This window comes from Myotis nattereri (assembly GCF_964212035.1).
Source record: "Myotis nattereri genome assembly, chromosome: 18".
NCBI lineage: Eukaryota > Metazoa > Chordata > Mammalia > Chiroptera > Vespertilionidae > Myotis > Myotis nattereri.
In genome coordinates, this window is record NC_138093.1 from 42,258,303 (window position 1) to 42,271,570 (window position 13,268).

The following is a 13,268-nucleotide window of genomic DNA, read 5'->3' on the forward strand; positions in this document are numbered from 1 at the left end:
CTGTGGGAGCCGGGAGAGATATGGCTGCCACCCCTCTTGTGTCCTCTGCCAGCCCAGATCACGCCCCCACCCCCCACCCCCGCACCCTAGTCACAGGCAGAGTTTGTGGTAAAAGAAGGAAGCCCAGGGCCACGGTACCTCCCCCCGCTGTCCAGCAGGTGCCAAGTCCAGGGTTTCACCCTAAGGACAGGTGCTCGCTGCTGTCGCACTGTGTGGCCTCCCTGGGACCTGGGCTGCGGAGAGGGTTCCCAGCAAGCCCCAGCGGCTGCTCCGCTCCGCTCTGCAGGGCGTCTCAGTAAAGCCTCCCCATTCCTCACATCACGCCACGCAGTGCGCCTGATCCCCACTCACAGGCCACCGGCCGCCCTGAGCCCGACTTCCCTGCAGGCCTGGGCCCCACAACGTCCCCCCCACCAGCCTCTGCCTTCCAAGTGGCTGAAAGTGCCTACCAAAGTCTGGCTTCTCCGGCTGCTGACTCGCCCGCCGCTGTCCCTTCCCGCCCGCCCTCCACAGTCCTCGGCTGGGCAGCCTGCGTGGCCTGGAGCAGACTCTCTAAGGTGCACCCACTCCGACCCCGCCCGACCCCACACGGACATCTAGTCAGGGACCCAGCGGGCTCCTGGCGCCTGGTGGTCTTAGCTTTACCCCCGAACAGCTGATGCCATGCTTCCCCAAGCACTCAAACTGGCTGCTGCCTCCACGCCATGCTGAGGCAGAAAAGATGAGACACCTGTGGGCACGGCTCCACCCACCACCTGCCAACACCCCTCCCTCCTGACAGACATGCCCGGCGGGGACACGGGTCCCCCCGGGAAGCCAAGCCGTCCCTACGCGAGCCTGCGGGTCGTCCGTGTCCACACCACCGCGAGCCACGTGAATTCTCCCTTGAACCTCAGCCGGGGAGCGCCACGGGCCAGGGCAGGGGGAGCAGAGCAAGAGGACGCAGGAGGGCGCTGAGAAAGAAGAAGGTTTATTAGCGGCGCCGGCAGGCGCGAGGCGGCCGGAGTAAGTGCACTTTCACAAAGAAGCGTCTGGAGCGCGGCCGTCACCCGCACAGCGCGGGGGCAGGAGCCAGGCAGGTGGGCAAGAGAGCCCGCAAGGGGCAGCGGAGAGAAGCAGGCGGCGAGGGCTGCGCGGGGCCCCGCGAGGAGGTGCTGTCCGTCTGTCCGCACCGCAGGCCTCGTGGGTTGGACCCCAAGGCCTGCGCCCCTGTCCACTCGTCCTCCACGCGGGGCAGAGCAGGATGGAGAGCAGGCTGGGCTCAGAGCAAGAGGCAGGGCGGGAGGAGGACAGGGCCGGCCCTCAATCGCCCAAGTCCCAGCTCCACCCGGTGCTGCCTCCTCGTCCTGGGGAGGGCGGGGCGGCGGCCTTGGGTCCCAGGGGCACTCGGAGGGCCGGGGGCCGGGGGTCCAGCAGCAGCCAGGGAGCCATGTCCCCAATGCTGTCCCCTCCACGGCTCCTCAGGGCCCTCTTACAAACTGTCCCCTCCTTACCCATCATGTCCAACGGCCACCTCGTCACCCCGCCCCTGGTCTCAGAGCCAGGCCTGCCCCGAGCTCAGCTCTGGGACCGAAGGCGACCCGCTCCGGAGCCCCCGTGGCCCATGTCCTCCCTCGGGTGCCAGGTCTCATATCCCTGCTCCCTCTCTCCCTCGAGGTCCTCCCCCATCTCCAGTGGTGAACTGGAAGAGGAAGCAAACACACAGGCCTCCCTCTCGACTGGTGCACACGCTGGACATCTGTCCTTTCCTGTCCGTCACTCTCACACGCTGACACGCGCCCCTTCCCTCCCACACGTGCACACCACACACGTGCACGCGCATGCACACACACACACACACGCACAGGCCAGGCTGTCTCCCGGGAAACACTCACGCTGGTGCAGAGAACGTCCGGGAGCAGGCCCCCGACTCTCCTGTCTGTCACTCCCAAGCTCGGCCACCACCACCGGCAGGGGACCTGCTCCTGGAGGCGGGTGAGGCAGCGGCAGCCCTGGCGCCCAGACACACGGCCCTGGGGTGCGCGCCTCCCTCCTGTCGGACCATGTGGAGGGCAGCTCGTGGCTCGGGCCTCACAGACACGGCGAGGAGCCAGCAGGCCCTCGGGGACCGTCCCAAAGCCATGACTCTGCAAGGCCGGTGGCCCTCCGGCTGCCGCCTGGGAGGGTAGTCGATCCCCTCGGGGACTCCAATGGCTTCCACTTCACCCTCTGGAGCAAAACCCAGTGCTCTGAAACAGAACACACCCGGCTACGGACCCGGGCCCACCGCCTCCCTACACGGCGACCGTGTCCTCCAGGCTGTCGCCCGGCTCCCGGCGCTGCCGCACGTGCAGCAGGCGCGGCGGCTCCTCCTCGCTCTCGTCCGTGGTGGACTCGTACTCGGAGGCGATGCCCGACTCCCGGAAGCGGAGCAGCTCCAGGCCGCCCAGCGGAGGGCCCCGCGCCCCGGGGAGCCGGAAGCACTCCAGCTTCACCAAGCAGTCGCGCCTACCTAAGGGGCTGCCTGCAGGCAGGGCCGGGCCGGCGCCCAGAGGTGGCGAAGGCAGGTCCTCCGGAGTGGGGGTCGTGGGGTCGCAGAGCACGGGCAGGGCTCCAGGGCGGAAGGTGATCTCCAGCAGGCTGTCCTGGGACCCCACTGCGGACAGAGGGTGAGGGTCAGGGCACGGTCCTCAGCCCGACCCACCTCACAGCCAATGCCAGGCTGCAGGGGGCGAGCCCTGGATGGGTGCAGGTGGGGGTAGGTGACGGGGGGGGGGGGGGGGGAGGGGCGGTGAGGGGGTACAGGACCCCGGACGGGTGGGGTTTGTGGGGGATGAGGTCCAGGCGGAGTCTGGCAGCAGGACGTGGTGACCCTCGGGGTGGCCTGGGATCAGACTAACCACCGTGGGGAGGGCTCAAGGAACACAAATAAAATCTTTTGGCTTCCAGGCGGGGATGTGCAGGGGTGCCCATCCAGGGCCCTGGGCTGTACAAGCAGAGCCATCCCTGCAGCCCCTGCGGCCCCATCTCCGGCGGCCTGGGAAGGCGTGTTTTAGAGAAGCCAGGCAATCATCAGGGGAGCTACTGGGGCCACAGGAAAAGCACTAGTTTTGTAATTAGACCCGGTTTGACCCTGGCTCTACGCCTCTCGTCCTCAACCTGCCAGAGCACCTCCTCATCTCTGAGTTGGATACCGTCAGCCCCAGAGGCTCAAGGGCAGCGTGGAGCTGCACCTCCCGGTCTGGCCAGGAGACAGCTGGGCACAGAAGCCAGGCGCCAGGCACCGCCATCCAGCAGCACAGCACCGGCAGCAGCGCCTCCACCTCCTGTGGGAGAGCCCTCCTGCTCTCTGTGCTCGTGAGGGAAAGCCCAGGTAGACCAGCAAGCCACACCTGCCAGGCCTGGCCACGAGCATGTGTCGCGGTGTGTCGGGGGGAAGCCTGGTGGCGAGCCGAGGGCCCAGGGAAGCTGGGGACCCGGCTGGTGATGGTGACGGGCAGCCTGGGCCTGGGCTGGGAGCCGCTGAGACCCGTCGGGCCCTGGCGTGCAGGTTCCCTGGGTGGACCCCGAAACCCTTGGGTTTCGGCTGGAATGCCAAGCAGGTCGGCACCACCAAGAGCTTCTGGGGAAGAACTTGTGGCACGGCCCCCCACCCCACCCCAGGGCAGCGAGGGGCCGGCAGACGGGCCCTGACTTACTGGTGCTCCGTCCCGACAGCTTCAGCTCCAGCTCCTGCACCTGCCTGACCAGCAGGGACACGTGCTGCAGGGCGTCCCTGTTCTGCAGCAGGAGCTGGTGCACGCGGGCCTGCGCCTCCAGCCTCGCCGCCGCCTCCGCAGCCAGCTGGTCCTTCAGCAAGTGAACCTGAAGCAGGAAGCAGAGACGAGGGGGCGGAGAAGATAGACGTGAACGCCAACTCGGGGCGCTCGCAGGGACCAGACATGACCCCACATTCAACCCCAGACGAAGCGGCACCTGGGCTTGTCATCCTGGTGTTTCCAAGAAGCAGCTCACAGCAGTCACCCCCAAACACTGAGAACCTGAAGCCCCTGCAGTCCTTTCGAAACTGTGAGGTGGCCCCCCCCAAGTCTGTCCTCACATCTGTGGTGTCAGCTCCATCCCCTGACCGTCCATCCCTTTCTATGTCTACGGCCCCCGGACTGGGCCTGCTGCCCGCGTGTCCCGGGCGGCTCCTGGAGAGCTCGCCGTGGGACACGCTGAGAGGAAGGAGCCGAGGAGATGAGCCCAGGCAGGAAGATGCTCACACAGGTGACCTTGTGCCTAGAAGGGCATTAAGGGGTCGCTGTGGAGGTGATGTGAACGTGGCAGCCGTGGGCAAGGTACAGAGAAAGACCCACATGGGGGGGCGGGGGCGGGGGCGGGAGGGCAGTGGGAAGGCGTCGGAGGAGCTGGCGGGAAGGCTCTGCATTTCTGAAGAGAAGTTTAAGCCAGAAAAACCCACGTTTCTCCAAGAGTAAAAACGGCAGCCCCCCGCCCCTCGCCCACCCCCAACCCCATCGGCCAATCTGAACGAGGGCCCAGCAGCCACAGCCTGTCCCCAGAGCAGCACGCAGACCCCCTCTGAGTGGGCGGCCACCTCCCTCTTGCAGATTTCAGCCATGACCTTGTGGTTGACCTTGCTTCTAAGTGGAGCCACTAAGGAGATCAGCAGCCACTTTCCATTCATGGCTCCCAGGAGGGGCCGGGGGAAGTGGGGAGGCCTGGGGCCTCTGAAGCAAACCTGTCGTCCCCAAGGCCTCAGCTGACACCCGTGAACTGAGGTCAGGGCAGACGCCGGGTGGGGCCTGTGAGGCTTGATCTCCCTTGCAAACCAAGGCACAGAGATATTTCACCCGAGTCCCCAAACCTGCTGGTCCTGAGGAACAGGACGGGGCTGTGGGAGGGACAGGAGGACTCCACCTGCAAGTGGCTTACTGCCCGGCATGTCGCTGAGAGGAGCCTGCTAAGCAGTTTCTAGGCTCTTCAGGACAAAACAAAAACGTGAGACTCAACTTTCAGCACACAGAGCAGATGATTCTGCACACTCAGCCCGCACCTGGGGGCTCCTGCACCTGGACATCCCAGCCGGAGAGCCGGCCGGCAGCGGCCCGCGTGGGTCCCTCTGCTCCCGCAGGCGACTCACTTCTCCCTGCACCTCACTGTCTCCATCTCCCAGCCCAGGGCTGCCTAGCGGCTCAGAAGACCTATGACCCCACCCCCAGGTGGATGTGGTGCATGGGCGGGGGGGGGGGGGGGGGGCGGAAAGTAGCTTCCTCTGCAGGTGGCCAAGCTCCAGTGGGGCACAGCTGCACGAGGTGGAGCGAGCACGGCGCTCTGCAAACACGGGGACACCCAGGTGTCGCCACCCTGGAGCATGAACGTGAGGCTGCCCGTCTGGAACCAGTACGGAGCCGCTGCCCGCCCGCACACGGGGACAGGCTCCAGCCGCCGCCACAGCCCGCGCTCCAACCCAGCGGGCTGATGGGCCTTGAACATCCACGGAGCGTGCTCGGTCCCCACGCCCCACCCTGCACTGCGTCCAGCCCTTTCCTGTCAGAATGCTGAGCCCTAGTACAGACATGCGCGTCTCCTGGCCGGGCCGCGGGCCTCCGGTGACAACGGTTCTGGCACAGACCACCGGGCAGGTCCCTGATGCAGCCCAGCTCTGGGCTCGGCCTCCCTCTGTGCTGCTCCCAAAACTGGCTCCCACCCTCAGCCCGCCCAGCGCCAGACCACTGCCCACTTGCCTGGACTCCAGCTCCTCCATCAGAAGTGGGGCAGGGCCAGGCTGGAGTTGGGGAGCACAGGCCTGGGAATGGCTGTTGGCCCCCACCCCAGACACACAGGCAGAGGCCGGCGTCTCAGCATGCAAGGGGGCCGGGCACGGGCGCTGGGACGGGGGCAGCCACGCACAGACGCTACTACAGGCTGGTGCAGAGTGGCTGAGCGCCATTTCTCTAACTCACTACAGCACAGGCCATCACGGAGCCTCGGGACCACACTGGTCCCATCAAGCACAGGGCGCAGGTGGGGGCGGGTCTTAGGCAGCAACACTGAGTAGAATAACCTTCTCCTCATGAGTTCACCAGGAGCCAGCCACCGGGAAGGAGGCGGCTGATGCCCCTGCAGCCAGGCAGCCAGGCCAGAGCACTGGGAGCAGGTGGGCCCAGCCCGCGGCCATGCAGGTCCCCCACCCCCCGCCTCCATCCCCGGTGCACAGCCTTGCCTGACTGGCACATCGAGAAGCAGGAGCTAGGGCAGCCAGGCGAGCCTCATGCTGGGTGGGGAAGGTGGGCAGAGGGGCTTGTGTCCATGAGGGACGGAGGTCTAACCTGGAAAGGTGACAGGGCACGCCCCCTTTGCCCAGTGCCTCAAGGCCAGGCAGCCGTCTGAACCAGCACAGAGCCAATTCAGGAGTGGCGGAGGCTGAGGTCTGAGACTGAGTCTTGCCAATGACAAGAGCAGAGATGGGCTCGCCTTGATGGTAAGTGGGTGGGGGTGTAAATAGCAACAAGACCCCCCCCGCCCCCCCCCCCCGGCAGGGGGCAGGTGTTTGCAAGAAACTGTCTTTATCGCAGGCTCTTCAGGGTCTCGTGGAGGCCCGGATGTGCCCATCTGAAGTGGGCGGCCACGGCACACCCTCCTCGGCCCTGGGACCGCTGGCGCTCAATGAGAAGACCCCAGCGTGGTGGCAGCAGTGTCGGCCGAGCGGGCTGCCGATGCAGACCCCGCACAGCGGGTCTATCTGCTTGAAGGCGTGGGAGACGCCAGGAGGCCCGTCTATTAACCCACGTGCCTTACACCATAGCTTTACCCAAAGCCGGGCCCGGGCAGAGCCCTGGAGACGCTCTCCCAGGTGAAGAAAGGGGCGGAGACCTGCAGCAGAAGGTGGGCCCGGCCCAGCGTCGGAGGAGAGGACGGCGGTGAGGCCTCGCTGGCACGCGGGGTGCGTCCTGGTGGCAGTGAGCCGTGGGAAGCCACAGGCCGTGGGCTGTGCCCATGGACACCGTGCACACGGCTGTGGAGATGGTGCATTTGAAATGGCTCCTCGTCGGCCTCAGCAGTGACTGCGGATTCGGGTGCATCTCTGAGGACATGACGGGAATGTGCCCACGCCCACTCGTGGATAAATAATAATTACTTGGCAACTGATACGCTGAATGATTCGTGTTCGCCGGAACTTCTGGGAAGGGTGAGCGGTGGGCGGCCGAGCCCAGGCTTTGTGCTGCCGCCAGCACGCGGCACTCCCAGCGAAGGCTTCTGTCGCCGACAGCGGCAGTGTGTTCCCCGGCTGCACGCGTGGCCCTGGTCTGCGCACCCACGACCCCGAGCCTGGGCAGCAGTCTCTTCCTTCCTGTGGGCGTTTCAGGCCACAGCACGTGGGAGCCATGCCCACTGATGCTCGTCTCAAAGCCTGGCTGCCAAAGGCGCCCGGGGCCTGTGTCACAGGTCCTCTCAGGCCCGAGCTGAGGCCGCCCGGTGTGGCCAGGCTGCCGGTGCCTCCTGCACGCCGTCTGGGGGATGCGCCCGCCGGGCCGCGGGCTCACACGTGCCCCTCAGCGCACAGCAAGCCCACCTCCAGCCCCAGGACGCTCCCACCACCTCCACCCTCCTGACTGCAGGGCTCAACCTCGCAGTCAGTCGGCCTTAAAGGGATGAGTGGTCTCGTCCCACCGCTCCTGGCCGCCCAGGGCCATGTGGACGCCGGAGGGCTCCCTCAGCAGAGGAAGCAGGAAGCGACGGGGACTCGCTCCCCTCCTCTGCAAGCCAGTGGCCCCCGGCAAGCCTCCAGGCTCCACCAACTCTGCTTGCAGACCTCAGCCAGCTCCTCTCGCTGTGACTGACACTACAGCTGAGCTCCCACCAGCGTGACCTCCGGGCCCGTTGGGTGCCAGACCCACTGGGACACCTGGGGCGCTGACGGAGGCATGGGGACCGCGTGGACAAGCGCTGGACGCAGGGGCAGGTCTCTGCCAAGGCGTCTGGCACAAATTCACACTAAGCTCCTGGAAGGGGGCCTCAGGGTCACGGCCTAACTGCAAAGCCATCTCCCACCCCCAGCAATGAGCAAGGCGGAGCGGAGGGGCTGGAGCACCTGCCTCCCCAGTCACCTCAACTCACCCCCGCCCCCCACATCCAGCCAAGCAGCCAAGCCCAGCTCAGCGGGACACACAGAAACCACTGCCCCTGCGCCCTACCCTCCCGCCCGCCCCCAACCCCAAAAGCATGGGTCCGGCCGAGCGATCCACAGGCTCTGACTTTAAACCTGCCCTGGGCCCTCGTGGGGGGGCACATCCAGCCTGTGCGTGCGGAGCCGGGCGGCGGGGAGGAGGCTGAGCAGGACCTGGGCCACGGCCACTTGCGTCTGCTGCTGCTGCTGCTGGAGGAGCTGGTGCAGGAGCTGCAGCTGGTGCTGCGAGGACAGCGGCGTGCCCGCGCCCGGGGCCTGTGCACAGGGCGGGGGCAGCGGCATCCGGGGCGAGGCTGTGGGCACCGGCTCCTGGGGCGGCACCTGCAGGAGCAGAGGAGACTGAGCGCGACCTGGGCAGGGCTTCATGGGGCCTCACTCGCTGTGCTATGCGGGGGCACCTGCGGGGTCTCACCCATCACCAAGGGCTCGGGAGCGTGGCCTGGGTGGAGCGGACGGCCCGGGCAGCTGGTGCGGCGCCGGGCGGGGCTGCGGGCAGGAAGTCCTGCTCGGACACTCAGCACCAGCTCCGCAGTGATGGAACCAGAAATGACACGTCCCCTCACCTGCCCCACCTCTGACTGTGCCACGTGGCTGAGTTCCTTCAGCTTCCGGACATGGGAGGACCTATTTTTATGCAGCACAGCTCCCACCACCCAGCGTGGGACGGACGGATGGAGGCAGCGCCCCTTTCCTCTGCTGTGTCCTTGGGCTGGACCCCAGGGCCTGCTGGTATCGAGGGTGTGGCCCCCTGAGGCTGCTGCAGCCCCGCCTGCTCTCAGTAACAGCCGCCAGGGACGGAAGTCGGAAGTTGGCACGGATGCAGCCAAGGGCTGGGAGGTCCTCCCTGTCTGTGGAAAGCACTTCCTGTCCCTTCCCGCCGCCCCTGGCAGGAGGCCACTTCCACTAAGACAGCCCTGAGCAGAGATGTCGCTGCAGGAGCGGCTGCCCCGACCCCTGCTGCTGGCCCTCAGGAAGGCGAGGGGCACCCGACGGAGGCCACTCCACTCTAGGGCAAGGGCGCCAGGAAGACAGGCAGAGGACGGGCACAGAGGGCCCTCCAGACGGCACAGACGCTGCCCCTGACGAGCTGGCCGCCAGCCACCGGGCGCTGAGGGCAGGGTGACACCCACTGGCTGGCTGTGTCTCAGGGTGGACTGGGTATGTCAGGAGCCCGGGGACCCTGTCACCCTGCCGTGAGCGGGCACCTCTGCCTACCTTGGAGTCTGTGTGGGAGGCGCCATCCTTCCTCACGGCATCCAGGTCAGTCACCCCGCGGCTGAAGTCAAGGCCGTCGCTACCCGGGACGGAGACCTCCACGGCGTCGATGTCCGTCTCCTCCGCAGTAGCTGGTGAGGCCCTCTCGGCTCCAGGGAGCTGGCGGCCTGCAGGGCAACAGGGAAGGCGGGAAGGGGTGGGACACAGCAGTGTCACTGTGTCACGCCAGGAAACACCATAGCTGCCCAACATCCTCACCTGTTTCCAGGCAAGTCCATCTGCTCCCAACCCAGTGAGACAGAGTCTATTTTTAAAGTCTAGGAACAAAGACGGCATTTCCTCCATCCTGGACGTGATGTCTCTGCTGACAGGGTGTAGGGACCCTGGGAGAGGGGTGAGTCCTGTCAACCTCATTCCAGCTCAGGGGGGCATCAGCTCAGGGCGCGGGCCTCCCAGCCTCGCCCCCGGCCCAGTCAGGCCCAGTTGGATGGAGGGGTTGCGTGACTGTGGAATAGGACAGGGAGGCTCAAGGCCGGCCCCCAGAGCCTGCTCTGACCTTGCCCCAGGGCAGAGGCCCCGAAGGGCAGGAGAGCCGTGAGGCAGGCTGCGTTCAGTCACCCATCAGACAGGATCTGACAGAGCCTATGGGACCGAGACGAGGAAGCGAAGTCCGAGCTCTCACTGCACCGGGCGGAGCGGCAGACACAAGCCAGAGCCCGCAGGAGCCTGTGTCACTCGCGAGAGGAAGAGGAGGCGTGGGCGGGGCAGAGGGCAGAGGGCAGAGGGCAGCAGCCCTGCGGGGAGAGCCAGTGGCTCAGGTGGTGAGGAGGGGAAGGGGCTCGGGGTGGCATGGCACACAGGACTGCAAACGGCCTGTGGGGAGGGGCCCAGCAAGGGTGGGGTCTTCGTGAAGGACTGAAGCAGGCAGCAATACCAAGAGACGCCATTCTTTCGCATCGCACAAACAAGAGGTGATCAGCTCAGTCCAAAAGCGCTTGAAATGGCTACTTTTTGCTTCAAAATTGCAATATTACTGCTAAAATGGCACGTACTATGTTCTATGTACTAAATTTAAGGGTTTTACATGTATTACCTCATTTACCCTCATAACCAACCTAAGAGGCAAACACTGTCATTACCCCCATTTAACAGATAAAGAAACTGAGGCGCACAGCTGCTAAGGCTGGGGCTCAAAGCCGCCAGTCTGGCTCAGGCTCGGTGCCTTGAACCAGGGCACCGTCTGCCTCCCACCCGGAGTCCACCTGCCCTGGCCCACCTCACCCGCTTGTCTACACAAACCAAAATGATCGAGTTTGATCGGTCACTGGTTTGTGTCCCTACCCAACTCTGACTGTGAGTTCCTTGCCAACAGGGCCCATTGTCTCGCTTACAGTGTCCCAGAATCGAGCCTGGCTCATCAGGGGACTGGATAAACATCTGTCCAATGAAGGAAGGAACTGGAATAAGGACAAACCAATGATCAGGCAGTGGTGGTCTGATGAGGTGGGGCGCAGGTGTGGGAGAGCAGATGTAGGGGGAGGCACAAGTGTGGGAGAAAGGGACAAGTGTGGGAGCATAGGTGTGTGAAGAGAGGCACAGGTGTGGGGGAAGAACAGGTGTGTGTGTGGGGGGGAGGAGCAACTGTGTGGGGTAGAGGAACAGGTGTATGGGGTAGAGAAATAGGTGTGTGGGGAGAGGAACAGATATGGGGCACAGGTGTGGGGGACGAACAGGTGTGTGGGGGAGAGGAACAGATATGGGGCACAGGTGTGGGGGGACGAACAGGTGTGTGGGGGAGAGGAACAGGTGTGTGAGAAGAACAACAGGTGTGTGGGGAGAGGAACAGGTGTGTGGGGGAGAGGAACAGGTGTGTGAGAAGAACAACAGGTGTGTGAAGAGAGGAACAGGTGTGTGAGAAGAACAACAGGTGTGTGGGGAGAGGAACAGGTGTGTGAGAAGAACAACAGGTGTGTGGGGGAGAGGAACAGGTGTGTGGGGGAGAGGAACAGGTGTGTGGGGAGAGGAACAGGTGTGTGGGGGAGAGGAACAGGTGTGTGGGGGAGAGGAACAGGTGTGTGGGGAGAGGAACAGGTGTGTGGGGGAGAGGAACAGGTGTGTGGGGAGAGGAACAGGTGTGTGGGGAGAGGAACAGGTGTGTGGGGGAGAGGAACAGGTGTGTGGGGAGAGGAACAGGTGTGTGGGGAGAGGAACAGGTGTGTGGGGGAGAGGAACAGGTGTGTGGGGAGAGGAACAGGTGTGTGGGGAGAGGAACAGGTGTGTGGGGAGAGGAACAGGTGTGTGGGGAGAGGAACAGGTGTGTGGGGAGAGGAATAGGTGTGTGGGGAGAGGAACAGGTGTGTGGGGGAGAGGAACAGGTGTGTGGGGGAGAGGAACAGGTGTGTGGGGAGAGGAACAGGTGTGTGGGGAGAGGAACAGGTGTGTGGGGGAGAGGAACAGGTGTGTGGGGAGAGGAACAGGTGTGTGGGGAGAGGAACAGGTGTGTGGGAGAGGAACAGGTGTGTGGGGGAGAGGAACAGGTGTGTGGGGAGAGGAACAGGTGTGTGGGGAGAGGAATAGGTGTGTGGGGAGAGGAACAGGTGTGTGGGGGAGAGGAACAGGTGTGTGGGGGAGAGGAACAGGTGTGTGGGGAGAGGAACAGGTGTGTGGGGAGAGGAACAGGTGTGTGTGGGGAGGAACAGGTATGTGGGGAGAGGAACAGGTGTGTGGGGAGAGGAACAGGTGTGTGGGGAGAGGAACAGGTGTGTGGGGGAGAGGAACAGGTATGTGGGGGAGAGGAACAGGTGTGTGGGGAGAGGAACAGGTGTGTGGGGAGAGGAACAGGTGTGTGGGGGAGAGGAACAGGTGTGTGGGAGAGAGGAACAGGTGTGTGGGGAGAGGAACAGGTGTGTGGGGAGAGGAACAGGTGTGTGGGGGAGAGGAACAGGTGTGTGGGGAGAGGAACAGGTGTGTGGGGGAGAGGAACAGGTGTGTGGGGAGAGGAACAGGTGTGTGGGGGAGAGGAACAGGTGTGTGGGGAGAGGAACAGGTGTATGGGGAGAGGAACAGGTGTGTGGGGGAGAGGAACAGGTGTGTGGGGAGAGGAACAGATATGGGATGCAGGTGTCGGGGAGAGGAACAGGTCCGGGGGGCACAGGTGACAGGGGCACAGGTGAGCAGGATGCCCAGGTCCAGCAGAGGTAACAGGTACAATAAATAGCCATCGAGATGGGGAGAGTATCTTCCGGAAGCTCTCTTCTTCCCCAGGGGGGCTGGCTGCTGCTGGGAGGAGGGCTGCCTCCCCGGGAACGGGGCCTCCTGAGAGGGTTTCTCCCAGGAAACCCTCTTGGGAGTCAAGGAAACCCGCGGGGCAGAGTGGCCCCTGGCTCCCAGCCCCGGGACTGGCCCGGGCAGCTGCTGCCAAGACAGACAAAAGGCAATCGGCCCCGGGTCGGGACGGGGGGCAGGACGGGGAGGAGAGGACACAGTGACCGAGGACACATGCCCAAGCCCTGCGGAGGCCCAGAGGGACGCCGGCAGGCCCCAGACAGCGGGCGCACTGCCCGCTCCCACGGCGGCCCCCTCCTCTGGAAGGGACCCCCTGCTGGAAAGCTCCCTGACGTGGGAGGGAGATTCTTTACAAAAATGAGCCTCTCATTCCGCCAACAGGTCAGCTGGCGTGTGGGGTGCCCACAGCACGGAGGACCCGGCGGAGTCGGCCATGCGCCGGGAGGGCGCTTACAGAGAGGAGAGTGTCCCCAGACGGCTGTGGGCAGGAACAAGGCAAGTGCAGCCGCAAAATGTGTGACCGGGAGGCAGGAGGCAGCCTTCCTCGCCAAGGCAGGCAGTATCCCCAACACGACACTCGAAGCAGGCCCGCTCCCGG

General features: G+C 64.9%; 1 protein-coding gene across 1 annotated transcript in view; it reads right to left on the reverse strand.

The window, feature by feature from the left end:
• Positions 1-950: 950 nt before the first annotated feature.
• Positions 951-13,268, reverse strand: part of NOS1AP (nitric oxide synthase 1 adaptor protein) — a 105,142-nt gene continuing 92,824 nt past the window's right edge. The window contains exons 8-11 of the mRNA XM_081112580.1: positions 9,386-9,552; positions 8,324-8,491; positions 3,678-3,843; positions 951-2,635 (exon numbers count right to left, since the gene is read on the reverse strand). Coding sequence (XP_080968706.1) covers positions 2,274-2,635; positions 3,678-3,843; positions 8,324-8,491; positions 9,386-9,552 — 863 coding nt within the window. The 3' untranslated portion in view covers positions 951-2,273. The remainder of the gene's footprint in view (positions 2,636-3,677; positions 3,844-8,323; positions 8,492-9,385; positions 9,553-13,268) is intronic.